Here is a 27,968-nt window from a genome sequence, read left to right as displayed (position 1 = left end):
AACTGCCAAACTGGAGGGCACCTTGGCGTTCCGGCATCCTAACAATCCTGCCAGACTTTTGTATATCTTGCCCACTCTCGGAAACCTGATGTTTAGTTAGGGAGTTGTAAAGCTACGTTAATTAAGCAAGTACCCACTCAAGGATTGAAAGCCTTCATCTCCCGGTTTAACAGCGTCGAGGAACAGCCTGTTCATCCCCTGGTCCTTGAGAACACGGATGCAACTCTCAAGAAGCCTGACCATGATGGTATCGCGCGAAACAACGTCTATTTAATGAGTGTTAGCACAGTCGTATTTCACAAGAGTGATTCCGGCGGCGTTTCGTACCGCCGATACAAATACATGTGACGCCGCCCACGTCTTCCGCAATGGTCCCGGCCCATGGAAGATCGTTGGAGACCGGACTTCCAGTATTCCTATGGTACGTCAAGGCTGCCGCGATAATTGTTTCCCCTTTGAGACCGAGGATAATATCCTTAATATTCATCGTGTTGGCTAGCTTAGCGTATTGGTCGTACCAGCCCATTTTGTCCTTCGTCCTCCTCGACTGCCTATCGACGAAGTCTAGGGCCATGTCGAACTCAGTAGATTCGCAACGCCGGAAAGTGAAGCGGGATGAGATCGAATTTGTCGCCGGCCAATCCTTGAATTCGAGAATCCAATCGCAGACTTCCTGGCCCAAGTCTGGAGCCGTGGAATGCCTAATTTGCCAGCCGCGCTGCCGAAACCAGTTTTCCGACGGCGAGCCGACGGGCAGCCCATAGAGAAGCCGAGGAAAAGTACTCCCAAGTTGTAAACAGCACACGCCGCGTATCTTTGTAAGTTGACACAAGGCACGGTCATGGAGGCTCCGGCCAATACCTTGCTGCCGGTATAATGGATGTACAAGGAGGACAGCCAAAGAACCAAGCAAATGCTCGCCATCACGGTCCGCATAGGTGGTGTAGGTGGCACAGAAACCAAGAACTTGTAAAGTCCCAGGATTCCGAACGACGTAGTGCATCGCATATCCGTCGCGACAAAGTAACGCTCCAAATTGGTCGCGGTCGAGATGAAATTTATCGGGGAAACACTGACGCCACAGGTTATAGACTCCTGATACGTCACGACTTCCGTCCCATATTTCGACAGACCAGGCTCTTCGCGATAGAACAAGATAATCCGGGTTTTGGAGTTCTCCATAAACGCTATCAGCAGCGGCTTCCAGGTCTGAAGGGGCAAGGCTCGGTAGGTTTATCACTACTGGAAAGGACCTTTCGACTGAGCCTAAGTTGCCGAGGTCGTAGCAGGTCAAGATGATTTGAGGTCGGTGCTCGCAGAGGGCTCGCGTCTTCTCAGCCAGAGCAAATTGCGAGGGTTGTCCGTAGCGGGGCGGGCCAGCAATGACAAAGACCACTGCAGCGGCCAGTGTGATATGAACAACATGGGTACCGGTAATCCCATTACGGGGCAGATATGGGACGTGGTGTACCCGTGTGTAATGCTTGTGTAGGGCTTTCCCAAGAGGTTCGAACGGATCGAAGGTTGGGTTCTCAGAGTCCTGATTCAAGGGGCTCGCTTGGGGTAAAATTGCGGGTGTCAGAAGCAGGATGATGCCGCCATTCTTAAGCGCATCCGAGAGCGCGGGTGGTTCCTGTGGGACAGCGTTAGCACAAAAGAATGGATGTCAGCAGAATGTCATTCTGTTAGAGACCGCATCACTAGGCATTCTCGCTGCACCACGATCTGACGTCCTTGCTCTCGCCTGCCGCTGGAAATAGGATGGTGGACGAAGACGAGATGATGGGGAGAAGGGGAAGAATGCTGAGGCTGGGAGCGTCTGCAACCGACGTTGGAACTGCCTTTGGCCTATTGAGCTTATTCTGGGGGGCAATTCTGGAGTTTGGATGAGGGGAGCAAAGCCTGGTTTTGCTGCGTTCGGAACAAAACATAAAAGCCGCACGGTCGAGTCCGTTCTGGATTTTGTACCGTCCAACGTCACAATTGCAAGAACCACCACATGACAATCAGATGACAGTTGCCAGCCGCAGCACGCCCGTTTAACATGATCACGCCTGACAACGCCTTGGTCCATTGGGCGTGCCAGATTTTCTACTATGGTCTATTCTGGTTATTACTGCAGCCGCTATGATAGCGGTACGCTAGACTAAACATTCTTGTTGTCCCTTAGCTAGCTTACTCTCGGATGCGTTTGGCGCTTCCTGTGACGTGTCGGTCTGAACCGCAGTACAATATTGGGCCCAGCGGTGCATGGGAAGTGTTGACCTGAGGAGCCAGCGGTTCGCCGATCAGAACCCTGCCGGTCATACATCCTAATTGAGACACAGGAAAAGAAAGGGATGACGGGAGAAGATGTGAGTAAGAGGGGCGGATTTGAACGATGGAAGGTGAGCAATCCTTGCGAGTTATGGGAGGTCGACCATTGCCGAGACGGGAGCCACAGTTAGCCCGAACGACAGCTGGCGTCAATTGCCGCCTCCTGCTTGATCGTGCAATTTGCTCGCGCAGCTGCCTCCTGAAAAATACTCTTTCATGCGTTGCATGCTGTCGTTGCCCGGCGGAGGAAGCTCGTGAGCGACGAGCCTAACCGCACAACCGGACAGCTTTTCCAGAAGAGGAACACCACGGCCCCAAAGAGAATGAAGTAGCTCGCTTGCGCTCCTCGCCTAAGGAAGCATTGACTAGATGGGGGTGGGGGCGGCGGTGGATAGCCGGCACTCGTCGACAGTAACAATGGAACGCACCGAACAGGGCGGCGTTGTTGCATTCATCACAGAGGTAGGGAAAGTAACTACAATCTGCGGCGAAATCCTCCGTTTTCAACGCGGCTCATAAGCGTCACCTGAGGCGGCCGCACAAACGGCTCGCATGGCTTCGCCAACCCATCCACGCCCACCTCCTGTTGGAACAAACCGAGTAACGTTATCGCATCGGTATATATTCTGCAGAATATGTGGAAAGACGGAAGGGATTATAAGGTACGGGCGACGTAAAGTTGCGGCATACTGCGGGAAAGAACATCAAGGGCGGACTGGAAGGTGTACAAGACAAGCTGCATGCCCAAGGGCGGGGAAGATCGCCGACGGGGCACATGTGGCAGAGCGGACAACGACACACATGCTCGGAACTCTCAGGACAGCAAAACTCATGTTCGCCAAGCCGGATTGAATCGACGCACCACAAAGTGGTTTTCCAAACGCCTGAACATGCCGTGCCGTTTTCTTTGGACTACACCGAAGCGCGCTCCCGACCGAGGACAAAGTCGTACTCGAGTGTCCATCGCGCGTTCGCGTCGCCCTCCCTCGGTACAAATTTAACCACTAGTTCGTCCTTGACAGCGAATACGGCATCCTTGGCAATGTACTCATCCCGGTCGTCATACAACTGCGTCGTCAACGTTCGGAATCCGGGGCTAGATACAATGAAGTGGATATGTCCCGGCCTATACGGATGCCGGTCTAGCAAGCCCAAGAAGTGCCCCGCCGGCCCATCGTCTGGAATGGGGTATGGGACCGGCCGAAGCGCATAGAAAGCGTAACGGCCATCGCCATCGGTCGCAAAGCGGCCCCGAAAATTCATGTCCGGCTGCGCCATATCTTGCTGCTCATACAACCCGTTAGGTGCCGTGTGCCAAACATCCACAATTGCTCCTTCAATGGGGGTTCCCGAGCTGGAGAGGACCCGGCCGGTCACATATGCCGAATCTGCGACGGCTTGCTCGTACCAAGAGACCGAGGGGTCGAGATTCCGGACAATGGAACTGCCGTTCGGCTGTAACGGCGCATCGTGCCGGTAAAACGGGCCCAGGATGGCAGAGGGAGTCTCCGAGGTAGAAGTCGCCAACATGTTGGACGTGATTTCATCAACGAGACTTTCGAGTCCCACAATGTCACACAAGAGTTGGGTCTCGTTGCGTCGGTCATCTGACATCCTTCCGCACTCGTTGATCTGTGTTCAAGCGAAAGCACAGTCAGCCTACCGTTTACCACGATGTTGATAGCTCCAAGTCAAGAAGCAAGGGGAGTACCACTCACGAGTTCAACAGCGGCCATCCACTCGCCAACAGTCAGGTTCACCTCACGCGTGAAGTCGTGAAGATGCCGCACCAGGTTGTGCATCACTTCCGCCACACGGCGATGAGCATTGGGGCCAGTTGCGGCGATGACCTTGTCGGTAAAGGTCTGGCCATATTGTGGCTTCTTTGATATACCGCTCGTCCTGAACTCCATTGGCGCGCTAGGGGCCCCGTCTGGTACCATCTCTTCCATTTTCGATTGAAGGGATTCGAAAGAAATCACCAGTTGGCGAGCCGGTTCGCAAGGATAGTGCAAAACAGGAACACACAGTTGCAGACGAAGATAGGGAAGAGAGTTCGGGGACCAATTTACGAAGGACCAGCAGCTTCAAGTACTTGCGGGAGTGGCCGGGGCGGGGGATACTTCTGCGTGCTGGTCAAGGGGGCCACAGAAAAAGGCAAAAAAGGAAGAACAAAAAGGGACAGTCTACCGGACGAGCAAGTGGGACGGCATGCATACACAGGCATCAACAAGAAGAAATCGTCTCGGCCGACTCCAACGTGTGGAAGGAATTAGCGGCGCTCGAGCACTCGTGGACTCGACCAACAAGGGGTGTGGATGTCACCCGGTCGTGCCGCTGTCCAACTCATCTCAAGATGGGCTGAGGGTCGATGTCGACTTACCTAGCGACCACGAAAGCCGGTGTGTGTGTGAGACAGACGCAATGTACGGTCGATCCGGCGCCGCTGGATCGCAGAGATTCGGTAAACGAGGCGGGAAATCTGAATCACCGACAACATGGTGGCTCGGTTGGGTGGTCGATGTGTAGTAACTCTCCTTAGTTGGGCTCGTCCTGTTTTTGCCTCGGTCGTTCCGTTTCTTCCGCTGCCGTAGGACGCAAGTTATTCCTCTTTCTTTTACAGGGTGAGTTTCCGCCGCAACCCTTCTGTGCACAGTAACAGGGTTCGCATCTCCGAACCTGGCTTCCCATTGTGTGGGTTCCTATTGTCTTTTGTCGCGGTTATTGTCGCAATTGCCGCGGTTTTTGACAAGGATGAGACCCAAATTCTGCAACTCCTGTGGAGCAGGACTGCAAGCCAACACACAAGAACCACTGTGCAGTCAGCGAAACGACCGCGTGGCAGAGAGCAGGTGGATCGACGTCTGGCCTGGAGAAGCAGTCTCAGAAACCCGCCGCGAGCAGAATGAGGAACGACATTATTGGATTGGGCTTGGCTAGTCCGTTGCCGGGTGGATAATCGGGTGAATCGGACAGCAGAAAAGGAAGAAGTGCTGCGGAAAGTCTCAGTGAAAGGGGAGATGGGCCCGGTGGACCCCGGACATCGAGCGTGAGATGTGATTCCCTGGCAGGGGCTGCATTGGCGCAGCCACGCGCGTCCCCGACTGTCAAAAGCTATACCCGATCGAGGCGAGGGTCATAACCCTCGCCTCGATCGAGCAATTCTCCACCTCCTTCACCCTTCACGCTCCTTCACCACCACGCACGAGATGGCTTCTCAACCCCAACCCCGACCCCGATGCCTGCGCCGTTTCCCGTTCAAAGGCTCGCAGAAGCAATATGTCATCTACTTAGAAGAAAAGCTCCAGCTAGCAATCAGGAGCCTGGAGAAGTGGGCACCGCACAACGAACTGACAGCACTCGTTTCCGGACCGACCTCTGACCTAGAAAGTCAGATCGAGAGAGCCGGAGGGTCAGACACCAAATCGCCGTGGGAGGCCGTAACGTCCCATTTCTTGTCTCAAATACCCATCGATGAAGTGAGTTTGTCCCGGATAAGGAGCAGTACAGAGCTTTCCACGCCGGAACAAATCATCAACGCTTTTCACATCCTCACTCTCCGACAATGCCGCAATATTCCTCCATACTCCACAGCCAGATCAGCACGTCCTCTTGAGGTCGTGAGGGCATACAGTGGCCTTCTGGATAGCCTTAAGACGAATACCCAGTTTACAACCCAAGTGTACAATTATGGCCAGTTGCTGTTTTTCTGCCTCTGCTATGTGGCACGGGAAACTGGACTGCTTACCGTTGAGGAGGTAGACGAGTTTGCCCGGACACATCTGCCGGAACGTAATGCGGGCTCGGAATATATGATGCGGCTTCGTACTGCTGCGAGATGGGCAGCCCACGTAATCGAAAAGCTAGAAGAGGAACTAAAGCACCTAGCCCCTGCGTTGTTCCTGCTCTGTAGGTCTCCAAGAACGATTGGTGAGCTCATAGCTAACTGTGGATAGGTGGTCCTCCAATGGAAACATATCGCAAGTACTCGAAATGGAAGGTAACGGGAGAATACCTTATCAATAAGGTCAGGGAAAAAACCAAATTCCCAGAAAGCCTGCCTGGCGAGGTCGCCATCTCCTTTTCCCCGCCATTTATAATCGCATACCTTGGCTTTCCGTGAGTTCGATCACCTTTGTCTCTGAGTCACCGATGCTAACTTAGTTCAGTCTTAGCAAGGTGAACGAGGGTTTGGGCACGAATCTTACGCGGGCAGAATACGACGAACGAGCTGAGATCGTGCGGAAAACGGAGACGCTTGTTCAGGCGTCCCGCACTAGATCGACCGCGCCTTCCAACGTCGAGGCAAACCCCCCTCCGGCGACCGAACCTACCTCAATACACAGCTGTGAGAGCAGGGGACCATCCGCGGGGGCAACGCTCGATCAGGCAGTCCCTCAAAGCCGTCCGGCCACGGAACCTTGGCCCGGTGCGCGGTTTACAGCGGCGAATCGGACAACGTTAGAGCAGCCCCGGAACGCAGCTGATCAAGGCATGGGCAAAAAAAGACGCGGCGACCCACTTGACGGAGCCGGCACCAAGCGACCGGCAAACGGACACGACGTGGCCGCGAGCTCCTACGGCTCGGCGTCGCTAGATATATCCGATGTCGAGAACTTGCCAGATCGATTCGATAGTCAGGGCCGCCCGTTGGCCCAAAACGAGAACTCTGCGCTCGAGAAGCGACAGAGACGTGGAGACAACAGTGCCGGTCAGAACGCCCGCGCACTTCATCCGGACGCTTCTCTCCATTGGCTTCCTTCGCCACCCGCGTCACTGCCTCAAACCTGGCCAAACGACCGGGCGCACACGCTCGACTATGACTGCCACAACCCGCGGGCACCTATGGGTACCGGTTATTGGGCGGCAGGGGGGAATTTGCAGGAGACGAGCATGTTCCGGCCTATTAACGCTGGCCAGATTCATGACGTCCTGCCTTCCAACGGCATACAGTGCCGTTCGCAACTTGCAACCCAACACCGCCTGGGATCCGCTAATGCCCCCAATACAAACACATGTAGTTCTCAACAAACCACTCACCGCCCGTCGCCGGATGGCTCCAATAGCTTGCCGTACCGATCCAGTACTCAGGTGGCTGAACAACTAGGCACTGATCGCCCGGCCCGCAGAGACTACCTTAGACTTCAGTCGCACGATCAGATGCCGGCGGCTATTAATCCGGTAGCCATTCATCTCGACGGACGTAATGACGGTACCCCCCTACGGCTTCAACCTCAATCCGATAACGGCCATCAATTTCACCAGCTTTCACCATTCGACACAGGGAATGGCGAGCAACGCGTCTACAACGATGACACTCATCTCGAGGACGCAAGCGCTGCCACGAACGGAGGGGGCAACCAGCAACTCTCAACTCTTGATCGGGTTGTGCCAAGTGCGGATCGGTCGGGCAACTACTGCATTGGACTCCCGGCGGATCATGTTGGTTACCGGAGTGAGACTCAGCAGGAGAACATCGGCACTGCTACAGACGCCAGAGAAAATAACCAGCAGCAGGAACTCTCCGATCTTGACCATGCTGCGCCGAGTGCGGCTTCGTGGAAAATGAACGAGTTTTTCAGATTTTCATGTTCGCCGACTCCAGAATAGATCTCATAGCTAAGCGGTGCTTCTCTCTCTAGTGCTATTCCTTGAAGCTGTACGATGCATAACGCAAAACATACAAACGTCACGAGGCTCCGTACCCTCCCTTACGAGCAGCTGCTCCTTTGCCTCAAGAATGATAATGTCACCCACCCGACATTCGAACGGCGATGGGGCCAAGATAGGACCGCATGGGGCCAAGACAGGACCGCATATCGGAATCTTAATGACGCCGGTCGAAGGGGGTTCTTGTAGCGCTGTGATCCCCTCAATGACTCCTCCGCTGCTTCTCGTTCTAGGTCTTTGGACGAATATGAGTATCGCAACCATGTCGCTTGGGCACGTTACGCCACCGCCTTGGAGCCAGAGTACAGTTGGCCCATTGCATGCTTCCGGTTCAATGCGGAATCCCCTCTCCCTAGCCCATTTCCGTAAGGGGCTTGCCTTTTATTCAGTTAGCTTTAGGCCATCCTCTGGTTGAGCCTTAACAAACCATATTCTTGTGAAGTTCTCTGTTCAGTGCTCGAACCGGCTGGGGCAAGGCCGGAATCGGCAATATTAACAAGTTATCCCTATTTTCCGCGTATTCCATATCCTCGGGGCAGCAGACAACCTGCTCAGCCAATTCCCGGATGCTGCCCATAACCCGTTCAGCCATCATCCGGAAGGGTTCCTTTGCCGGTTCGTCTAACTGTCGTGTGCCGACCATGAGGCGGACGATATCCGCGGTACGGATGATAGGCATGTTGTTGATCCGCAACCTGAGTTCTGAGAATCCAAGAGAATATGGTGAGAATGTGCGCGGCTCAGGGTTATAGGGTTATATACAGGCGGGCATGCAGAATTCCATAGCTAGTCACGGCGGTGTGCGACAACGGCGGGTAGAATCACCGCAGAGCCGCCTTGTTTATGTCAGAAATGGCATTTGAGAATGCTGATGTTTGTGTGAGGCGTCTTCCTCTTTGCGGGGTTCCCTGCTTATCATATCGGATGCACGTGAATCCCTGCGCAAACCCTACGATCGCGAGACCTCCAAACCGCCAGTTGGCGTACAAGTTGAGTTAGCGTGCCAAGGCCCTTTTGGCTCAGTGTCTCCGGGCGAAATAAATTCCATCGATCCGAACCGCCCGCCAACGAGCAAGTGTAAAGACGGTGTATGAGCGAGACCGTCCCGCAGTTCTCAGCGCCATCGCTGATGCACTTTCTTTTTTGTCAGATGATGCGTCCCTGCAAAACGCAGCCCAGCTGTCTTTGAAAGAGCCATGCCATCCGACGCAGCTACACATTTGGGTTTGTCACGAGGGAAGTTGCCCCTATTCATTGCTGAGAATCGTGCCTAACAATTCCAGCAGTGTTGGTATCGAAATAACCAAGAAGCTTGGTTCTGTGGCAAGAATGGATGCGAACATCAGCAGTGTGATGGAAAAGGCAAGCCACAAGGGGAAAGAGCCCCGAAGGAGAGCCGAAGTGAACCGTTCTCCCCAATAATAGAAGAGGATGTCATTTCCCTGCTGCGGATGCTTTGAACAAACAGGTGTACATCTTGCGGTCAGTTCCGCAATCCGAAATGCAACTTCTGCTTTATACTGTTTCCAATCAATTATTCTTCAAGCTACTAGACGGGTGAATGGCCCAACTACGTTGAGAGAATACGGGGGAAGAGGCATCAGGAAGGCTAAATTGTGGGCATGACAGTAAACAGTCAGCGGATTTTGTATTCAGTCGGTCGATAAAATATCGATATACGACCTAATCCCAAATAAGCCAGGCAAAGTGTCTTCGCCTAAGTTTAAGATGCAAGCCCGTTAAGAGAATGCTCTAATACACTCGCAAGGACCAACAAGCGGCATCTTACCATTTTCGACTCGGGAGGTAAAGCATGCCACATGCATGAGATGCTTCCGGCAATCCTTCCAGACCACTTCCTCAGCGTCGGCGTCACAGAACCCACTCAGACACAGAAAGCACTGCACCGGCTCTCCTGGCTCCCCTAGGTGTAAGCTCTCAAGAACCTGACGTGTGACCAGCGAAGGGAATAGTGACAGTGGATCAAATCGCTTCTTGTCGATCTGGATATCTGACATGAGTCCGAGAATTCGATGGCGCATGTAGATATCGAGTAACTCTAGAGCCTTCAGCCGTAGAGCTTGGGGGGAATCATGTAAAGCTACGGCGAGTGCAAACTCACCGCTCTTGTGAGCCTCGTTCAGAATCGGATAGTAATTATTCCATGATTTGCACCCATGCAGAATCTCGTACAGTTCCATCCTGCTCTTCTGGTCAATGGACGGTGTGGTAGAGTCCAACGCCTGCCGCTTGGTTCGTGGTTGCTCGGCACCGATGGCCTCATCTGCTGCCCGCTTCCTACTTAACGAAGGACAAGCTGTCGACGTAGAGATCTCTGGTAATTGGCTTCTCGCGTCCGAGGTATCTTCTTCATCTAGACTCTGACTATCGGTTCGTACGAGGGAGGCAACGATTGAAGCAGCATGGCGTTTCCTTGAACGCCAGTCGGCAGCATCATCATCCCGCTTCCGTTTTTGATGCATCTTTAATGCTACTAGATGCTCATGGCCTGCATCCGTCGATCGATCGATCGGGGCCAACCTCGTATGCAGATGGTGTCATATTTATAATGGTGTGTTAACCTCCGGAAGGGTCTATAGAGAGATTATAGGTCCAGATTTCGGCCCGGCCCCAGTTCTGGGGCCTCCCGTCCCAAGATCCTAGAACAAGGCTGTCGTGTCCCAAAACGGAGACCGGCTCCCGTCATGGGAACCTCGGAGAATGGTGACTTATATGGGCATCTCGCCCCACAAAGGCCTGGATAGAGCACACATATCTGGGCCCAGAATTGGTCCATATTTCGTCGAGTCTCCACCTGGAGTGGCAAGTCACCGCGGCGCCTGTGAGGTAATAGTTCGTTTGCTTCATCGTCCTCGCATTGGAACAAATACTACAGTATAGACTATCAAACTTTGGGGGTTTTCGTGGATATAGAACGATAATGACTCTCCATTCTCTTAGTAACAAGAAGGGGCACCTTTGTGCTTAAATTCACCTTACATCTACCGTACTAGGTTGCTTTGGCCTAAGTGAAGTTGATGTTAAGCACACCATCACAGCCTGACGCCATCTATAGCAAAACACTCCTAGTAGCACCAGTACGTTTAGGCAGTCGAAAAGATGCTCTTCGATTTTGACCGGAGACTACTCTTGCTAGGAGAGAATTCCAGTTCCTTCAAGGAGACCGTGTTGTCTGTCATGCTCCGAATGACTTGCCGAATCGCATCGCTGGTCTCATCGTCCGTGCAGACTGTTACACTATCAGCCTCAGCCAAGACCCATACAATCTTGGACTTGATCTTACCCGAAATGGCAGTGCGCCCCTTGCGTTGCTTCATTTCATCATTGATAACTTCTCGAATATGCAGGGGCCCGTACGTCATGTCGATGCGCTCACCCAGCTGGACATAGTCACCTTGATCAGTTACTCTCGATAGGAAGTTGCCCAGTACGTAGATATGGATGTCGAGAATCTGCAGGTTGTTAGCCTACTCCCGGTGGAGCGAACCGTACTGACCTTGTCGGTGTCTTGTTTAAGGAGCTGCTGCATCCGATCTGCAACCCACGCCGTCTGGACTGGAATAGTGGTCAGCACGACATCACTCACATGGACCCGGGATGCACCTACTTTCCGAGTCTACCTGCCAAAACAGCGCGATTCTTCTCGTTTTCACCTCGTAATTGTGATGCCCGCTGAGAAGCTGTGCAACATACGGCAGTTGACCTGCAATGCCGATGCCAGTCGCAAAGAGCAGAACAGTGCCATATGAGTCAAGACTCAGCTCTTTTCCGTATGGCCCCTCTAGCACGGTGGCAAGATCTGTGGCTTTATCATAGTCGTTCCTACGCCAAGCGAAGACACGGTCCGTAAAACCTCTTCGCCTCTGTATGATGAAGACAGCGTAGTCGTCGTCGCCATCGCGATACCACCACGCCACGTAGAAGGGATGGAGCTGCGCAAAAGAAGTGCGGCTGACCCCAGGCATGCAGAGGTAGACATACTGACCAGCCCGGTGCTTCCAACCTCTTGATAGTCGGACGTGCAGGTGAACGGCGTCTGAAAGTGGAATATCCCCCCCGGTAGACCTCTTGAACGTGATGGTCCTCACTGAGGCTCGGCTGAGAGGTTTCCTATACCTAATATTACGATAGATCACTTGCCCAGATCGTACGCACCCTGCAGCTATCAGGAGACATATCGCTACAAAGAAGTACACTGCGGGGGGTATCAGGAGATCAGTTGGAGTGTGAAGATAAAGAAAAATGAGTACTGCCAGGCTGAGCACGAAGTGAACGTTCAGGAATATCTCGTACATGCGCGGCCTTAGAATACCAGACGGCAAGATGAGAAGAAAGATGATCATTGCCTTATTACGGTTAGCCTACCTCTCGACATTCAATGGATATACCTACAGAAAGGCCCGCAATATCCGTTTTCAGATTGATGTTCAGCCCTTGCGATGATACCGATGCTATTGCATGGAGGAGGCCCTCTATGATGGCGACTCTGCCGATCCATCGATGAATTCGGGCATAGGCTCTGAGACCAATACCACACTGACTTGTAATATCCGAATATCCACCTAGAAACAACGGGATAAGGTTGACGACAGAAATCAGCCCGGACCGTCTAACGAAACTAGCGATGCCGCCTACGCCAATAGACAAGGCGACTACATTGGCTGCTATGAAGACAAGGAGCACAAGAAGGTCGAACAAGCTCGTTTTGCTGGAGCGCCGGAGGGAGTTGGGAATCTGAGGGTAATACAGGTACTTGAGAAAGAGTAACTTGCCATAGCGTTGGGCAATAGAAATAGCGGAGAGAAGCACGCAGGGTAGAACTGATGCGAGGATGAGACTTCCGAGAGCCACGGCGTACCAACTGGCGATGTCCATGGTAGGCAGCGTGGAGGGTGGCCCAAAGAGTCTCAAGTAGCTACAGGAGCTGCACTTGGCTTATGATCTCTATATATATGAGAGTGTAAAATCTGGGGGCCGAAAAGCGGGATAGGGCACAGCCGCAGCACGCGCTACGGTCCTAGCTCGGGGACCCTTATTTAAGGCCCTCCATCCGGCATTTCAGTTTGCAAGATGCTGGTGTCCAACACTTCCCCCAATATCATTGTTCTTGCGGCAGTATCAACATGGCACCCCAGAAGTTGACCACCAGAAAGCATAACAAGAAGCTCAACCGAAACCTCAAGGGCCTCCTCAGCAAATGCTATAAGTATGGGAAACTACACGGGGTCGAGCTAGCCCTCTACATAGACTACCCAGAAAAGGAAGAATTTGTTTCCTACGAGACGGAAGGATACTGTTGTCACGGAGTCATTGATGAGAAGGTGAGTGAAGCCCTATATGATGCGCTTCTTAGGTCTAAATCCCCTCGCAGAAAGCTCTATCAAAGGCAAAGAACTACCGGCCGGGTGAGGTAGAGAAGAAGTTGGGTCTTCTTCAGACAATGAGTGTTACCCAGAAAGTGGGCAAACATCAAGCAAAGGCTACGAAGGGGAGCAGCACAGTGCGATCGAGCATCGGTTCGGGTGGGAAGTGTAGATGCAAGGGATTTCCAGAGCTGCCGGAGTTTAGTTTATCTCTGCGCCGGAAAATCTGAAAGTGGCAAGGAACTACTGACGATTACGCAGTAGTGTACAAATTTCTATCTATTTCTTGAATCATACAGAGATCACTATCCTTTGCCTTCCGAGGCAACTGATTCACTGGTAGATCGCACATACGCGCGGCTGTAGTCGGCATCGCGGCTAAACGGAACGCGTCCGGACCGCGCTGGCGATGTTGAGCAGTGAGCCAATTATGTGTCTCTATCCTACCCGCATGTAACCAATCAACGTGCTAAGTGGGTGACCATTCGTCTGCGCCTCCGTAGCCGCGCGGCATGGAAATCAAGATGAAACATACCCCCAGTGCCATTGCGACGGCACTAGCTCATCACTCCGATCAGGTGTTCCAATCTGATATCCAGATGCTAGAACCCAGCTGTGGGACACTGTATCTTTGTGGTGTGCGGATGGTCACCACAGAGGCTAAAGAAAGAATTCTTGATGTTGCAACATTTGGGACCAAATTCAGGAAAGCTACGAAGGTACGCAAACTGGGACCCGACCCATCCCAACATCGCCACTACTTGGGCTCTTCAGGTCGTAATACCTCTACAGTATCCGCCGAAGATGGCTGAAACAATGACTATTTTTGTCTTCAGGCAGGAGTATCATCGAAGATCTCGGGCCTCGTATGTTCAAGAAACAATTTCAGCTCTTTCCTGCCTCCTCAATTTAGGGGTCAATCACTCTTAGACCTTAACATCTTTACATAATTACCCAAATGAGCGCTCAAGAGCAAGCTAATTATCAATCCAGGAGGCGAATTCCCAAAGTCTATTGCCCAGGCCAGTCTAGACACGGTTCGAATTCTTAATTCTACAGGACTATTTCTCGATGAAGCAAGTACAGTAGGGACCGAAATCAGTGTCCATAATTTTCATGTTCAAACTTTCTCCGCACGGGCCAGTTTCACCCTCGGCTGCGTCTGACACTGTACGCTAGTACAAGCTCCCCACAGTTACAAAAGAGCCCAAAGCGGCTTCAGCTGACCGAAAATACACTAGCCGCTTTTGGCATCGCCATGCTTTGCGCGGGTCAGCACCACTGCGGCTGGAACCGAGGCGAGGCTGGCAGACACCAGCCAATCAACGTGACGACCGGATAACTGCAAATTATGCACTCATCATGGTAGTTAAGGATTCTTATAAACAAAATAACTAGTTACTCCACTCGGCAACGGCGGTCAAAGACAACAGCGTATATGGATGCTCTTCACCAAGCACTCGCCGCCGAGCCTTGGCGCAGTCCTCCATCAGTGCCAAAGCATCTGCACGTCGACCTTGATCTTCCCAAGTATAAGCAAGATCGTGCATACTCATTAGCGTGTCTGGGTGATCGGCCCCGAGCTTGGTCTTGCGAGTCTCCATCACCTGCACAAACAGCTTCTCCGCCTCCTCCCACCAGCCCTGGCTCCAAAGAATATTGGCAAACATTGCTATGCTTGCTAAAGTCGCCACATCCTCCTTTCCTAACCTCTTCTCACGAACCTTTCTCGCCTTGCCTAGCATCTGCTATGCAACCTCGTATATCCCTTGCGACCATGCATACCATCCCCCGTTATGCAAAAGAGTTGCCCAAGTTTCAAGGGTATCCTCACTAGGTCGGTAACCAAGGGCTACTTGAACGTGTGCGAAGAGGCTCCGACATGTCGCCCAGTTCTCGTACTTTCCCGTTGGGAATGACGCTGCCATTCGCTTGATACACTGCTGCTTGAACGCCTCCTGCTGCCCAAGCGCTTCCAGCCACCTCCTCGTCGACAACTGCACAAGCCCGTGCATCTCAAACTCATCCCCTGTCTCGTCTACGAGGATGAGACAGTAGTCCCTAAGTATCGCCACATCGTCTTCGAACCCGCCGTCTATAACATCGTCTGCGTCGTTATTTGTGTCGTCATCTGTAGTACTGCCACTATCGTCCGACTCCCCGCCTCCAGCCTCGTCTGGACCCTTTTCTCGCATCGTGTCCTTAGCGACTCCGGAAGGTTTTAGAATCCACCCAGGGATTCCTTGTCGGTCGAAGAAGCTCATAAGCGACAGGAGGTCCGCCGCAGTACGCCGCTTGGTCCGGATATGGTCGAAGGATATCTGCCATGTCGTAAGAACCGCATTCGACGCACCTCCATCCCGTCGCAGGTCGCCGCCGTCGTACCCGAGCAGCCGGGCCCTCTTACGCTCATTTTCCTGGAACTCGGCCAGGTATTTCTTCCGGTGAGGTCCGCGGCGCCCGTGCCTGTATGTAGGCGGCAGCCTGGGTGATGGCTAGCGGAACAAGGTCGAGTGCCTTCACGAGATCGGCCGCCACATCTAAACTCGCTGGTGATCCTAGCGATCCCAGCTTTTTCTCCAGGAGTGTAAGTGCATCCGCCTGCGCCATTGGTCCAACGTCGATCATGTTCTGACGGTGGCCGGTCAGTCTGAAAGCTAAGTCCCTATTACGTGTTGTGACGATAATCGATCCGTTTCGGCTTTGTGGTAGGTATGTCGCAAACGGCCGCTTGTCGCGCGCATCACCCGGGGTCAGGCCATGGCTACTGTTCGCATTATAGAATACGTCGCCGTCATCGGCGCTGTCAAGGATCATAATCCATCTGCCGTTTCGCTCGTTGGACAGCCAGTAATACACAAGCTGTGGGATATCGGCTTTCGGTTGGTTGCGGCCGGGCAGCTTGACGGCGTCGGCAATCGTCCTGAACCCCTCGTCGACGCGCGCCTGTGTGCCAGCGTGGATCCAGAAAACCCATTTGTCAGGCTGTTGCTCAGCGATCCGATGAGCGTATTCGATGGCGAGTTGTGATTTGCCCACGCCGCCGAGGCCTACAAGGGCCACCCGGCCAGCCGGCCTGGAACATTGCTTGTCAATTTGGTCGAGAATGTCTCCGCGGTTTACGAAATCGAGGTCGCGGGGAAAAGGGATGGTCGCGAAGGGTTTCGGCGGCGTTTCTGGTCGCACAGTCAGTGCGGCTCAGGCAGCACAGACGGCGCTAACTGTACCCGGCAAGGAGTGGAACGTTGCGTTGATCGTCCCATAGTTGTATCCCACCTGCTGTCCCTGGTTCTCGGGTCCGAAAGAGATGGATTCCATTACTGTACAATATCGCGTACCGTATCGCGTACCGATCGGAGCGAGTACTGTAGAGCAGTCAATACTGATCACAGTGAGATGTTGCACGCAACCAAAACGTTCTTCCACAGCCACCATAAAGCGGGGTCCAGCTGCACGTGATTGCTGCCCAACCTCAGTGTTTTGTTCCGAGGCATTGCATCTTTGGTGACATGTAAATCCTCAGAACCTCCAACTTTCGCGATGGATCCCTTCAGCATCACAGCCGGCGTCGTGGGCATCGTTGCACCAACACTGCACTGCGTGCGACTCTTGGTAGAGGACTTACAGAACATTGCCGACGCCCCTGATGCCGTAAAGGCGCTCACCAACGATCTCCAATCAGTGGGCCTTGCTCTCGCCTCGGTACAGGCCGTGACAAACTCGCAGTGGGAATCGCTGGGCGATGCCATTACTGCCCAGTCGAAGGCTGCTATAACTTCCTGCAAAACTTCCTGCGAAAGGTTCAGGACCTCTCTCGATCGCTGGACCCGGCACAGCACAGATGGAACGCTCACCTGGCGAGACCGCGCAACCCTGGGCCTCTTCAGACAGGGTCACATCAAATCCATGTCGGAACAGCTTCAAAACTGCAACATTACGCTGACTTCTGTAGCGAGCATTGCGACCTTGTAGGTTGTAGTTCAGCCCCAGACGGATGGGTTCTAATGAGTTTTAGACACAGCTCCCTGCAGCAGACGCAGGCGGCCGAAGAGATCAAGACGATGATATCGACGAAGGAGACGGCGGTTAATGATGCACTCGCAGCGACAAACGATCAGTCGGCCGAGGTTGGTGCTAAGCTGGAAGCGCTTACCCTAGCGGAGCCAGACGAGGGCGAAACGGATGCCGATCAGACTGCTGCGACCAAGCAGATTGCGATGGAAAAGAAAGCTCTGGGTGAATCGCGCATGGTGTTTGAGGGACTGCTTTCAGTGATCCAAACAGCGGCTGCAAATGCCCGAGCAGGCCAGGGAACCACAGTCACTTTTGGAAGTCATAACCAAGGCCAGCAGGTAGGAGTTAACAGCGGCACTATCAGTGCTATGTTTGGCGGAAGGGGGTAGCCTATGAAACCTCTAGTTCCGTATATGTGCCTTCTTGCTCGTTCTGCTGTTTACCGACTCTTAAATCCAGATAGGTATTCTTGTGATGTGAACCTGACAATCGACTCGGACTCTCTGGATTCGCAACATCGTCAACCTACCCCAGACCAGGTTTGAAACCGTGTTATCCAGACAAAACCCGTGATCGTCTCGTACACTGTGGAGGCACACAGAGTAGCTGCTGCATGGGATGTCCCATGAAGCCAAGCAGACCAGCATCCTCCCCATCTTCAAATCGCCATCTCATGGGTCCGTAAGATATCGAGAGAAACCACTGCGCGCGTGAGGGAGTTCGAGAAGGTAGCACCTAGTAACCCAGTAAGAATTAGGACTGGAGAACAGGATTTGTGGAAGGGACCTGGAAACGCCAGGAAAACCTGTAATCGACGCGCCAAGGCAGCGCCAACTTCGCAGCGCCATCTTCAAACAAAGGGGTGGCGATCAAGAACTCCGAGGAGATTCGACAAGTCGAAACCGCTTCGATGCGCTCGTGCACGAATGCTGCTGCAAGCTAGCCTCCGTCGGTCTGTCGCAAATTCGTGTCTTGACCGAATTTCTCGATGCGGTCGATGTTCGAACGCGGGGTCCAGAAAGAGGGCCCAACGCGGCTGTTCTTCGGCTAAAATAGCGCGGCGTCCGTTGTTTCGGGATGCTGACACGTTGGTTGTGGGCTCATCATCGGCGCCAGATTCGCCTCCTCGTTGCAAGCAGTTGCAAGCAGCCGCCGCCATGGCCTACCCGGATTTTGATATAAGCCAGTGGTATAACGAGGATGATCTCGATTACCGGACCCCTGGTCGCCAGACGACTGACAGCCGCAGCACAAGTCCAGCTCAGCAGAACCACCCACAAGGAGGCAGGCCGGGACTGCCACTACTCCAGCTGGCCGACTGGAACCCCAACCTGCCATATGACGAATCCCCACCCACATGCATCCACTACTCGATTGAATGGAAAATGCTATTGAAGAAAGGAAGACTGTCAAAGCTTACCAACGACACAGAACAGAACCTCGTGCTAGCGCCGGGCGCATTTTGGGACCAGGCTCTGAAGCCGAAGCTACAGCAGCTTTTGGCGAAGAAGACGCCGCGAAATAAGTGCTACGAACCAGACGAGACGAACGTTGTCGTATCCGTTACGGACCGCTCCCAGCGCGATCTGACCAAGCGCTTCGACGAACTGGACATCGATTGGGAAGTTGTAGAGAACCAGCTGGTGGCCTGGAGCCATCTTCTCCGTGACGGAAGGCAGCTGAGGATCAACATCTCGTTCATCTATAAAGAGACCACACAACAGGTTGCCGTTAGGACGCAGCAGACTACGAGACGAGGAGGGTGACGGCTACGCAACTTGCAGAGAGGGCCGAGCTCCTCGACGAACAAGAAGCTGCAGGCCTGACCACTGTGTGGAAAGAAGTCTATAGTCTTATGCGGTGCACCGGGCCCTCCTGTCAAGGAACTTACTGCTGGCGGGATCCAGATAACAGGAAGCACTACAAACTTGATACCAGTGTTTTGACAAAGCTTATCGACTACGCCGAAGAGGGTAACATACTCAGGACCCACGGGGACGTGCCGCCGTGGATCCGCGAGTTGATCTATACCAAGGAGCAGCAAGACTCGGAGCGTAGAAAGCGGAAGCGCCCAGGATCCTTCTCTGAGAGCTTGACTCCGATCCACATCACGAATATCATGCCTGCACGTTGTAATCAGGACTCGGTCGGCTGGTCCACCGGGTCGACTCCGGAAACTCGAGAAGAGACGTACAGTTGGCATGCGCATAAGCTTAACATTCCTCGTCCGATTGATCAATCTATGTACCGTTACTGTGAATGGCTCTGCGCGGCGGTGACTGACCAGGCCTGGAAGAATGGCTACCGCGAGGCTTGCGAGATTGCATTGGAAGAGGGTCTCGATCTTGAACGGCTTTACTCCGCTCAAGATGTTGAAGCCCGGTCTCTTGCTGAGAAGGGTGTTAAGAGAGGGATTGCCATTCAGTTTGTTAGCAAGGTCAAGGCTTGGCTGGACGAAGTGTAGAGGCATAGAGTTAGGCATCGGTAGTCTATTTGTGTGATAAATCTATTGCTACTATTCGGAAGAGTACTCAGAAGGGTACTCGATAGAAATGCCAGAATGACGAAAGTGACCTTCAGCACTCGCAGCCCGAGACCCCACAATATCAACCGACATCCTCAAGAACGTCTCAAAGTTCTTCTCAAAGAGGTCGGCGTAGTTGTGCCGCTGCTGTTTGATGTATGCCTTGATGTCTGCGAAGAACTCCTCAATCGGGTTCATGTCTGGCGAGTAGGGCGCTAGTTTAAGTAGTCTTACTCCAGCCTCGACGCACATTTGCTCAAGTCTCTCTGAGCGGTGGATGGAGGCATTGTCCATAACAAGGACTGAATTCGGCTCGGGCCATTTACCACAATGGAGCAGCAGCTGTTCAATGAAATCTTCAAATATAACGGCATCAGTGGATCCAGGGTAGATACGCGCTAGTCTGACGCCCCTCTGTGTATACGCAGCAAGAATCTGAACCGTTGTTCGCGGTTGAACTCGTCAACCTGCACGGGCGTTGCTCCGCTCGGCGCCCAACCCTGGCGTCGGTGCCCGCTCCGTTTATCACAGCCAGACTCGTCAATAAAGACAAGCTGATACGATTGGCAGTCGGAAAGTTTATAGAGATACAGTTCCCGTAGGTCTGGGTTCCGTTGTTTCGCTACGCGGCCATTGGTCTTTCTAGTCCATCTTTCCGTCCTCAGTGTTCGGGAAATGGCGGTCGGAGACACTTCGAGGCCGAAGCTATCGTGCAGGAAATCGATCATCTCGTATCGAAACATATCGGGTCGTCTTGCTAGCTGTTCAAACATTGCGTCGCGCATAAGAGGGGTTATCTTCGACTCGCGGCCGACACGGTTCGGCGGGCTTGTCGTTGTTCCAAATCGCTGAAGTCTCGACCGGATTCTGCGAACTGCGCGCTCACTGCACTCGACGGTGTTGGCTATCACGTCATTGGGCAACTCACGAAGTATCATAGCATGGATCTGTTCACTGTGGGAGGGAGCAAGCCGCGGAGCCATCGATATGCTGCGATGCTGCGATGTTCTGGCTTGTCGGCACGAAGTTGTCAACTTTAGGCGGCCCGTTGGTTCTGAGTCATCAGCTGCGCCACACTCGTTGTGGCTCGACCAGAACAGAGGCTGAAGAAGGCGAGCGATCCAGCCCCGCGATGGGCAGATGGTGACAGGCTGCAGTCGTTGGGCAGCACATGTTCAGCTGCATGCACTTCACCCTCATAGCAAAACATCACCGACCACCCTCACTCGACTGGATCATGTCGACGGCAGACTCGATCGAAGCGATGTCGCATATGCACTCCACGTCTTTCGGACCCGGAAACCGGGGACAGCAGGTGGGGCAGAACTATGGGACGATCAATGCCGAGTTCCACCTCCCGCCGGGTAGGATTGGTGCCGCTCGGACTGCCAGATACCCCGCTGACGATCTCAGAACGACCAGAAACACCACCAACACCGTTTGCGACCATCCCCTTCTCACGCGACCCCGATTTCGTCGACCGCGGGGACATACTCGAACAAATCGACAAGCGATGTTCTGAGCCGGCTGGCCGAGTGGCCCTCGTGGGCCTCGGCGGTGTTGGCAAGTCGCAGCTGGCCATCGAATACGCTCACCGAATCGCCGAGCAACAGGCTGAGAAATGGGTGTTCTGGGTTCACGCGGGCACCCAGGCGCGCGTTGAGGAGGGATTCAGAACGATCGCCAACGCCGTCAAGCTGCCTGGCCGCAACCAACCGAAAGTCGACATCCCACAGCTTGTGTACAGCTGGCTGTCCAACGAGCGAAACGGCAGATGGATCATAATCCTTGACAGCGCCGACGACCGCGACGTGTTCTACAACGCGAATGGCTCCCCCGGCCCGTCGAGTAGCGATGCACACGACAGGCGGCCGTTTGCGACATACCTACCACAGAGCCGAAACGGATCGATTCTCGTCACAACACGCAATAAGGACTTGGCTTTCCAGCTGACTGGGCGCCGCCAAAATATGATTGAAGTCGGGCCGATGGCGCGGGCAGACGCCCTTACGCTCTTGGAGAAGAAGCTGGGATCGCTCCCGGATACCGATGTGGCGGTCGGTCTCGTGGAGGCGCTCGACCTCGTTCCGCTAGCCATCAGCCAGGCTACCGCCTACATACAGGCTAGGGCGCCGCGGAGCTCACCCGAGAAGTATCTGGCCGAGTTCCGGGAGAGTGAGGGCAAAAAGAGCAGTCTTTTACAGTACGATGCCGAAGGTCTACGGAGGGACGGAGGCGCGTCGAACGCGGTTCTTACGACATGGCAGATGTCCTTTGATTATATCCGGTCTAAACGACCGTCTGCGGCAGATCTCCTATCTCTTATGAGCTTTTTCGACCGACAAGGTATCCCTGAGTGGGTTCTGAAGACTTCTGGAATCAGCAAGGACGCGATGCAAGGAAGGGGTTTTAACGAAGCCGGAGATGGGAAACTCCATGATAGTAGGGGTCTCTTAGCATCGCTACGTCGCTTTCGAATCCGCCGTATATTTCGTCATCGTCATCTTGTTGCAGATGAGGTTGGAGGTGGGAAGCGGAATGATAGCGGTGCTATGGATAAAGACACAAATGGTCATGCAGGCTGCAATACAGACAACAGTTTTGAAGATGACGTGGCGATGCTAAGGGATTACTGTCTCATTGGCGTGGACGAGGCAGGGGACGGGTTTGAGATGCACGGGCTCGTACAATTGTCAACGAGAATGTGGCTGGAAGCATCTGGGAAGCAGGAGACGTTCAAGCAACAGTTCATCCAACAGATGGCATGCTCACTTCCGACGGGAGAGTACGAAAACTGGGCAACGTGTCAAAGTCTCTTCCCACACGTTCAAGTGGCCCTTAGTTACCAACCTAGTGAGAATACGCTCGAATCATGGGCAACTCTTCTACACAACGGGGGATGGTATGCATGGTCGCAAGGGATATACGAGGTTGCACAGCAGATGCTAGGCAAGGCGAGAAAGGTTCGTGAAAAGAGGTTAGGAAAGGAGGATGTGGCGACTTTAGCAAGCATAGCAATGTTTGCCAATGTTCTTTGGAGCCAGGGCCGGTGGGGGGAGGCCGAGAAGCTGGAGGTGCAGGTGATGGAGACTCGCAAGACCAAGCTCGGGGCCGATCACCCTTCCACGCTGACGAGCATGGCCAATCTGGCGGCGACATACAGGAACCAGGGCCGGTGGGGGGAGGCCGAGAAGCTGGAGGTGCAGGTGATGGAGACTCGCAAGACCAAGCTCGGGGCCGATCACCCTTCCACGCTAACGAGCATGGCGAGTCTGGCGTCGACATATAGGAACCAGGGCCGGTGGGGGGAGGCCGAGAAGCTGTTTGTGCAGGTGATGGAGACTCGCAAGACCAAGCTCGGGGCCGATCACCCAGACACGCTGTCGAGCATGGCGAACCTGGCGGCGACATACAGGAACCAGGGCCGGTGGGGGGAGGCCGAGAAGCTGGAGGTGCAGGTGATGGAGACTCGCAAGACCAAGCTCGGGGCCGATCACCTAGATACGCTGACGAGCATGGCCAATCTGGCGGCGACATACAGGAACCAGGGCCGGTGGGGGGAGGCCGAGAAGCTGGACGTGCAGGTGATGGAGACAAGCAAGACCAAGCTCGGGGCCGATCACCCAGATACGCTAACGAGCATGGCCAATCTGGCGGCGACATACAGGAACCAGGGCCGGTGGGGGGAGGCCGAGAAGCTGTTTGTGCAGGTGATGGAGACGAGCAAGACCAAGCTCGGGGCCGATCACCCAGATACGCTGACGAGCATGGCGAGTCTGGCGTCGACATACTGGAACCAGGGCCGGTGGGGGGAGGCCGAGAAGCTGGAGGTGCAGGTGATGGAGACTCGCAAGACCAAGCTCGGGGCCGATCACCCTTCCACGCTGACGAGCATGGCCAATCTGGCGGCGACATACAGGAACCAGGGCCGGTGGGGGGAGGCCGAGAAGCTGGAGGTGCAGGTGATGGAGACTCGCAAGACCAAGCTCGGGGCCGATCACCCAGATACGCTGACGAGCATGGCGAATCTGGCGGCGACATACTGGAACCAGGGCCGGTGGGGGGAGGCCGAGAAGCTGTTTGTGCAGGTGATGGAGACTCGCAAGACCAAGCTCGGGGCCGATCACCCTTCCACGCTGACGAGCATGGCCAATCTGGCGGCGACATACAGGAACCAGGGCCGGTGGGGGGAGGCCGAGAAGCTGGAGGTGCAGGTGATGGAGACGAGCAAGACCAAGCTCGGGGCCGATCACCCAGACACGCTGTCGAGCATGGCGAACCTGGCGGCGACATACAGGAACCAGGGCCGGTGGGGGGAGGCCGAGAAGCTGGAGGTGCAGGTGATGGAGACGAGCAAGACCAAGCTCGGGGCCGATCACCCTTCCACGCTGACGAGCATGGCGAATCTAGCGGCGACATACAGGAACCAGGGCCGGTGGGGGGAGGCCAAGAAGCTGTTTGTGCAGGTGATGGAGACGAGCAAGACCAAGCTCGGGGCCGATCACCCTTCCACGCTGACGAGCATGGCCAATCTGGCGGCGACATACAGGAACCAGGGCCGGTGGGGGGAGGCCGAGAAGCTGGAGGTGCAGGTGATGGAGACTCGCAAGACCAAGCTCGGGGCCGATCACCCTTCCACGCTGACGAGCATGGCGAATCTGGCGGCGACATACTGGAACCAGGGCCGGTGGGGGGAGGCCGAGAAGCTGGAGGTGCAGGTGATGGAGACTCGCAAGACCAAGCTCGGGGCCGATCACCCTTCCACGCTGACGAGCATGGCCAATCTGGCGGCGACATACAGGAACCAGGGCCGGTGGGGGGAGGCCGAGAAGCTGGAGGTGCAGGTGATGGAGACTCGCAAGACCAAGCTCGGGGTCGATCACCCAGACACGCTAATGAGTATGCACAATCTTGCTTATACTTGGGAAGATCAAGGTCGACGCGTAGATGCTTTGGCACTGATGGAGGACTGCGCCAAGGCTCGGCGGCGAGTGCTTGGTGAAGAGCATCCCGATACGCTGTCGTCTTTGGCCGCCGTTGCCAAGTGGAGTAGCTAGTTATTTTGTTTATAAGAATCCTGCACCACCACGGTGAGTGCATAATCTGCAATTATCCGGTCGTCGTCCTTTGTAGCGTTGATTGGCTAGTATCCGCCAGCCTTACCTCGGTTCCAGTGAATGGTGCTGACCCGCGGAAGCATGGCGACGCCAAAAGCGGCTAGTGCGTTTTCAGTCAGAAGCCGCTTTGGGCTCTTTGTAACTGTGGGGAGCTTGTACCAGCGTACAGTGTCAGACGCAGCCGAGGGTGAAACTGGCCCGTGCGGAGAAAGTTTGAACAAGAAAATTCTGGACACTGATTTCGGTCCCTACTGTACTGTACCAAGTCCTTCTTGGATTGGGTATCCAATCTTGGCAAGCAATCCCCGTTCGGAGGCCAGATGTCCCTGTTCTAGCCACCCAGCGGGCCCGGTATTGGGATCGCTGGACTCCACTTAAGGTGCCAACCCAGATCGGGTTGTCATTCTTTGAGAGCGACTATCAGGAAGGGCGCCAAAAAACGGGGTCTAAATCACGGAATCGTCAATCGCATTGTTGTCACTCCGCTTTGGTGTTTTATAACCCTGTCGATTCCCGTTACCGCCAGAGGTCCCCGTTCGGTACCGCGCACCGGTTCCCGTATTGGGACTCGTTTATTCCTCAGACCGCAAAGCTAGTCGTCTAATTTTAAAGCTAATAAAGCCACAACTGCATCCCTAGCTACCACCCAAGGACTTTGCACCTGTGGCTCCGCGACGCAAGAGATATCCAACTTCACTTACAGATTTCTATCCCTTCTAAAATGGGTTCTCAACCACACTCTAGACGGGTGAGGACATTTTGTTCAATGGGAAAGACGTTATCTGACTTGCATAGGCTGCCAGCGCAGATTCGGTCGAGGAAGCATCACCGTCCACCATTGAATCGAGTTCTGCAGCGAACTCACTCTTGGATACGCAGACGAGGGTGTACGATATCCTCTGCCTAGTGCAGGACGCCTATAAGACACTAGGTATGCACCGCTGTAATGCGAGCGCATTCGAGATTGCATACTGGCAAGAGCATCACAAGCTGAATGAGGCCCTCGGAGCAAACAAAACGCTAGCCCTTCAGCTCGAGCAGATTCAATCGAAACTCGATCATTACGAACAGAAACTTATTCCAGACCACTGCCGTGCACAACAAGATGCAGAGGAGTACGCACACTTACTCCGGTCCAAGCTAGAGGCCCAGGGAGAAGAGTACCAGAAGATACAGGCTCACGAGAGCGCGCTGTCCAACGGTACGGATTATACTATTAGGCAGGTAGCGAGAGATGGGACTTCAAGTCCACGTGACTCCCCCAACACTGCCAAACGGCAGAGGACCAACGAGGAGAAAACGGGCGGCTCGGAACAAAAGGATATAGTGAAGAACCGTCGAAAGGGTAACCAGTTGAAATTGAGGCGCCTTGCGAAGGCAGCGCTTTCGGGGTCTACTTAGATTTCATTTAGGCCATTTCAACTATTAGTTTTATGTACATGAGTTCGATGGCGATGGCCGTTATGCATTCTATGCGCTTCGGTCAGTCCTATAGAGGAGGTACCCCGCGTAAGCGAAATGTCATGCTGTCTTTCGATGGTTGCTGGCCATCTTCCGGTGGTAGCTAGTCTCGGAGGGCGGGCTCCGGTGGTGAGCGCACGCGTCCGACGGAGAACCTTTGAAAGATCACGAAGTTGAGGAGGGCGGTCAGCAGCCAGGAGTAATTTAGAACCTGATGAGCATCGGGGGGATCCATCCATGGTCCGGGTCGCTTTGCGACTTGGCCAAAGACCGGTTCCGTGCCCGAACCGTTTTCTTGGTCCAGACTCACGGTATGGCTGGGACGGGCGAGCTCGAATGAAAGCTTTGCCCGAGCTTTATGTGCCAGAAGTAAGCTTGCGTCACTGACATCTCCCAAGCGGTGACATAGTGCGTCTTTCATGTACTAGTGAGGTGTGAATTCTCTGCTTCGTCACAGCTAGGGTTTCTAGAACGCCCGCGACTTGCCGTACAGACGAACATCTTGTTCTGTGGTGGAAATACTGGGAAAAGTGAAGTGATGAAGCGTGAACGGCTCATTCGCAAATGCCACATTGTCCCAGTCATAGTCTCAGTCGTACGGTATGTCGCTCGTCTTTTGACGCAATACGTCTAGCTCTCGGGCCGAAAACAGGCCGGGAGGATAGTCGCCCGGCTTGACATCTTCTCCCACGCAGACAATATTCTCGTTGGCCCATCGTCCGAGGAACGAAGTGTAATAGTCGTGCATGCGTTCTCGACCGATCGACCAGAAGTACCGATTCGCGAGACCGAGGCGAAACACGTCTTCGATGCATTCGATACAAGTAAAGATGAGTCGATGCACTTCGGGAGGAAGCGTAGAAAAGGTGACGGGGCGGTCGATGACGGAGTGGTCGGTGCCGGAGTGGTCGGTGACGGAGTGGTCGGTGCCGAAGTGGTCTGCGCCGGAGTGGTTGATGATGGAGTGGTCGGTGTCGGCCCTGTTATCGCCGTCTTTGGTTTTTGCTTGCTTGTGGCGTTGTGAGGAGCTGGTAATCACTTCGCTGTCCGCTTTACGCTTCGGGCGCTCCTTCATCCCATCCATGTCCTTGGCCGCGCCGTGGGAGGCCATTTGGGTAGTAGTAGTAAAGCGGCCTTTTCCGGTCTGTGCCGGTGTAGAGGAGGCTGTCTCGGGGGAATTCTGCGGCCGAACAGGGACGGCGAGGAGGCGTACGAGCTCCCTGGCTGATCCATCAAAGAGCATCTCTCCAAGCTTGCCTCTTCAAGCCAACGTTTTCCTGGCTCGAGGGGCCACAAGGTGAAAGGTTTGCCCCATCGGAAAAGCCTACCTCCTCGTGTGGGGCCGGATAACGAATGTAGGAGACGACGGCCTCACCGGGGCACTGGAAGAAGTATACAGCGGGAGTTGACAGACTGACGCCAACGCGGTGATTACGGGTTCAAATGAGGTAAACATTCAAAAATGTCAGACGATGACGCGCC

The 27,968-nt window shown here is 54.2% G+C and overlaps 9 protein-coding genes across 9 annotated transcripts; 3 read left to right on the top strand and 6 right to left on the bottom strand.

The window, feature by feature from the left end:
* Nucleotides 1-38: 38 nt before the first annotated feature.
* Nucleotides 39-574, bottom strand: MFIFM68171_09710 (uncharacterized protein; the record flags this gene model as incomplete). The annotated part of the gene is made up of 3 exons (XM_071065129.1): nt 39-85; nt 138-266; nt 328-574. 3 exons carry the CDS (start codon nt 572-574, stop codon nt 39-41), a joined length of 423 nt encoding a protein of 140 aa, XP_070921230.1.
* Nucleotides 575-3,228: 2,654 nt separating this feature from the next.
* MFIFM68171_09709 (uncharacterized protein) lies at nt 3,229-4,268 on the bottom strand (the record flags this gene model as incomplete). Its single annotated transcript, XM_071065128.1, has 2 exons — nt 3,229-3,948; nt 4,035-4,268. The coding sequence occupies 2 exons, from the start codon at nt 4,266-4,268 to the stop codon at nt 3,229-3,231; spliced, it is 954 nt and encodes a 317-aa protein (XP_070921229.1).
* Nucleotides 4,269-11,090: 6,822 nt separating this feature from the next.
* Nucleotides 11,091-12,882, bottom strand: MFIFM68171_09708 (uncharacterized protein; the record flags this gene model as incomplete). The annotated part of the gene is made up of 5 exons (XM_071065127.1): nt 11,091-11,236; nt 11,291-11,459; nt 11,504-11,562; nt 11,615-12,353; nt 12,400-12,882. The coding sequence occupies 5 exons, from the start codon at nt 12,880-12,882 to the stop codon at nt 11,091-11,093; spliced, it is 1,596 nt and encodes a 531-aa protein (XP_070921228.1).
* Nucleotides 12,883-14,764: 1,882 nt separating this feature from the next.
* On the bottom strand, nt 14,765-16,688 carry MFIFM68171_09707 (uncharacterized protein; the record flags this gene model as incomplete). The annotated part of the gene is made up of 4 exons (XM_071065126.1): nt 14,765-15,108; nt 15,205-15,691; nt 15,894-16,546; nt 16,598-16,688. The coding sequence occupies 4 exons, from the start codon at nt 16,686-16,688 to the stop codon at nt 14,765-14,767; spliced, it is 1,575 nt and encodes a 524-aa protein (XP_070921227.1).
* Nucleotides 16,689-16,910: 222 nt separating this feature from the next.
* Nucleotides 16,911-17,773, top strand: MFIFM68171_09706 (uncharacterized protein; the record flags this gene model as incomplete). The annotated part of the gene is made up of 2 exons (XM_071065125.1): nt 16,911-17,338; nt 17,386-17,773. 2 exons carry the CDS (start codon nt 16,911-16,913, stop codon nt 17,771-17,773), a joined length of 816 nt encoding a protein of 271 aa, XP_070921226.1.
* A 768-nt stretch (nt 17,774-18,541) lies between these two features.
* Nucleotides 18,542-19,848, top strand: MFIFM68171_09705 (uncharacterized protein; the record flags this gene model as incomplete). The annotated part of the gene is made up of 2 exons (XM_071065124.1): nt 18,542-19,009; nt 19,120-19,848. The coding sequence occupies 2 exons, from the start codon at nt 18,542-18,544 to the stop codon at nt 19,846-19,848; spliced, it is 1,197 nt and encodes a 398-aa protein (XP_070921225.1).
* A 51-nt stretch (nt 19,849-19,899) lies between these two features.
* On the bottom strand, nt 19,900-20,891 carry MFIFM68171_09704 (uncharacterized protein; the record flags this gene model as incomplete). The annotated part of the gene is made up of 2 exons (XM_071065123.1): nt 19,900-20,264; nt 20,333-20,891. 2 exons carry the CDS (start codon nt 20,889-20,891, stop codon nt 19,900-19,902), a joined length of 924 nt encoding a protein of 307 aa, XP_070921224.1.
* A 281-nt stretch (nt 20,892-21,172) lies between these two features.
* On the top strand, nt 21,173-24,965 carry MFIFM68171_09703 (uncharacterized protein; the record flags this gene model as incomplete). Its single annotated transcript, XM_071065122.1, has 2 exons — nt 21,173-21,272; nt 21,322-24,965. 2 exons carry the CDS (start codon nt 21,173-21,175, stop codon nt 24,963-24,965), a joined length of 3,744 nt encoding a protein of 1,247 aa, XP_070921223.1.
* A 2,110-nt stretch (nt 24,966-27,075) lies between these two features.
* MFIFM68171_09702 (uncharacterized protein) lies at nt 27,076-27,801 on the bottom strand (the record flags this gene model as incomplete). The annotated part of the gene is made up of 2 exons (XM_071065121.1): nt 27,076-27,706; nt 27,758-27,801. The coding sequence occupies 2 exons, from the start codon at nt 27,799-27,801 to the stop codon at nt 27,076-27,078; spliced, it is 675 nt and encodes a 224-aa protein (XP_070921222.1).
* Between the last annotated feature and the right edge of the window lie 167 nt (nt 27,802-27,968).

This window comes from Madurella fahalii, assembly GCF_045866475.1.
Source record: "Madurella fahalii IFM 68171 DNA, scaffold_5, whole genome shotgun sequence".
Classification (NCBI taxonomy): Eukaryota; Fungi; Ascomycota; class Sordariomycetes; order Sordariales; genus Madurella; species Madurella fahalii.
The sequence above is the reverse complement of the archived record's forward strand: the minus strand, read 5'-3'. Positions and strand labels throughout refer to the sequence as shown.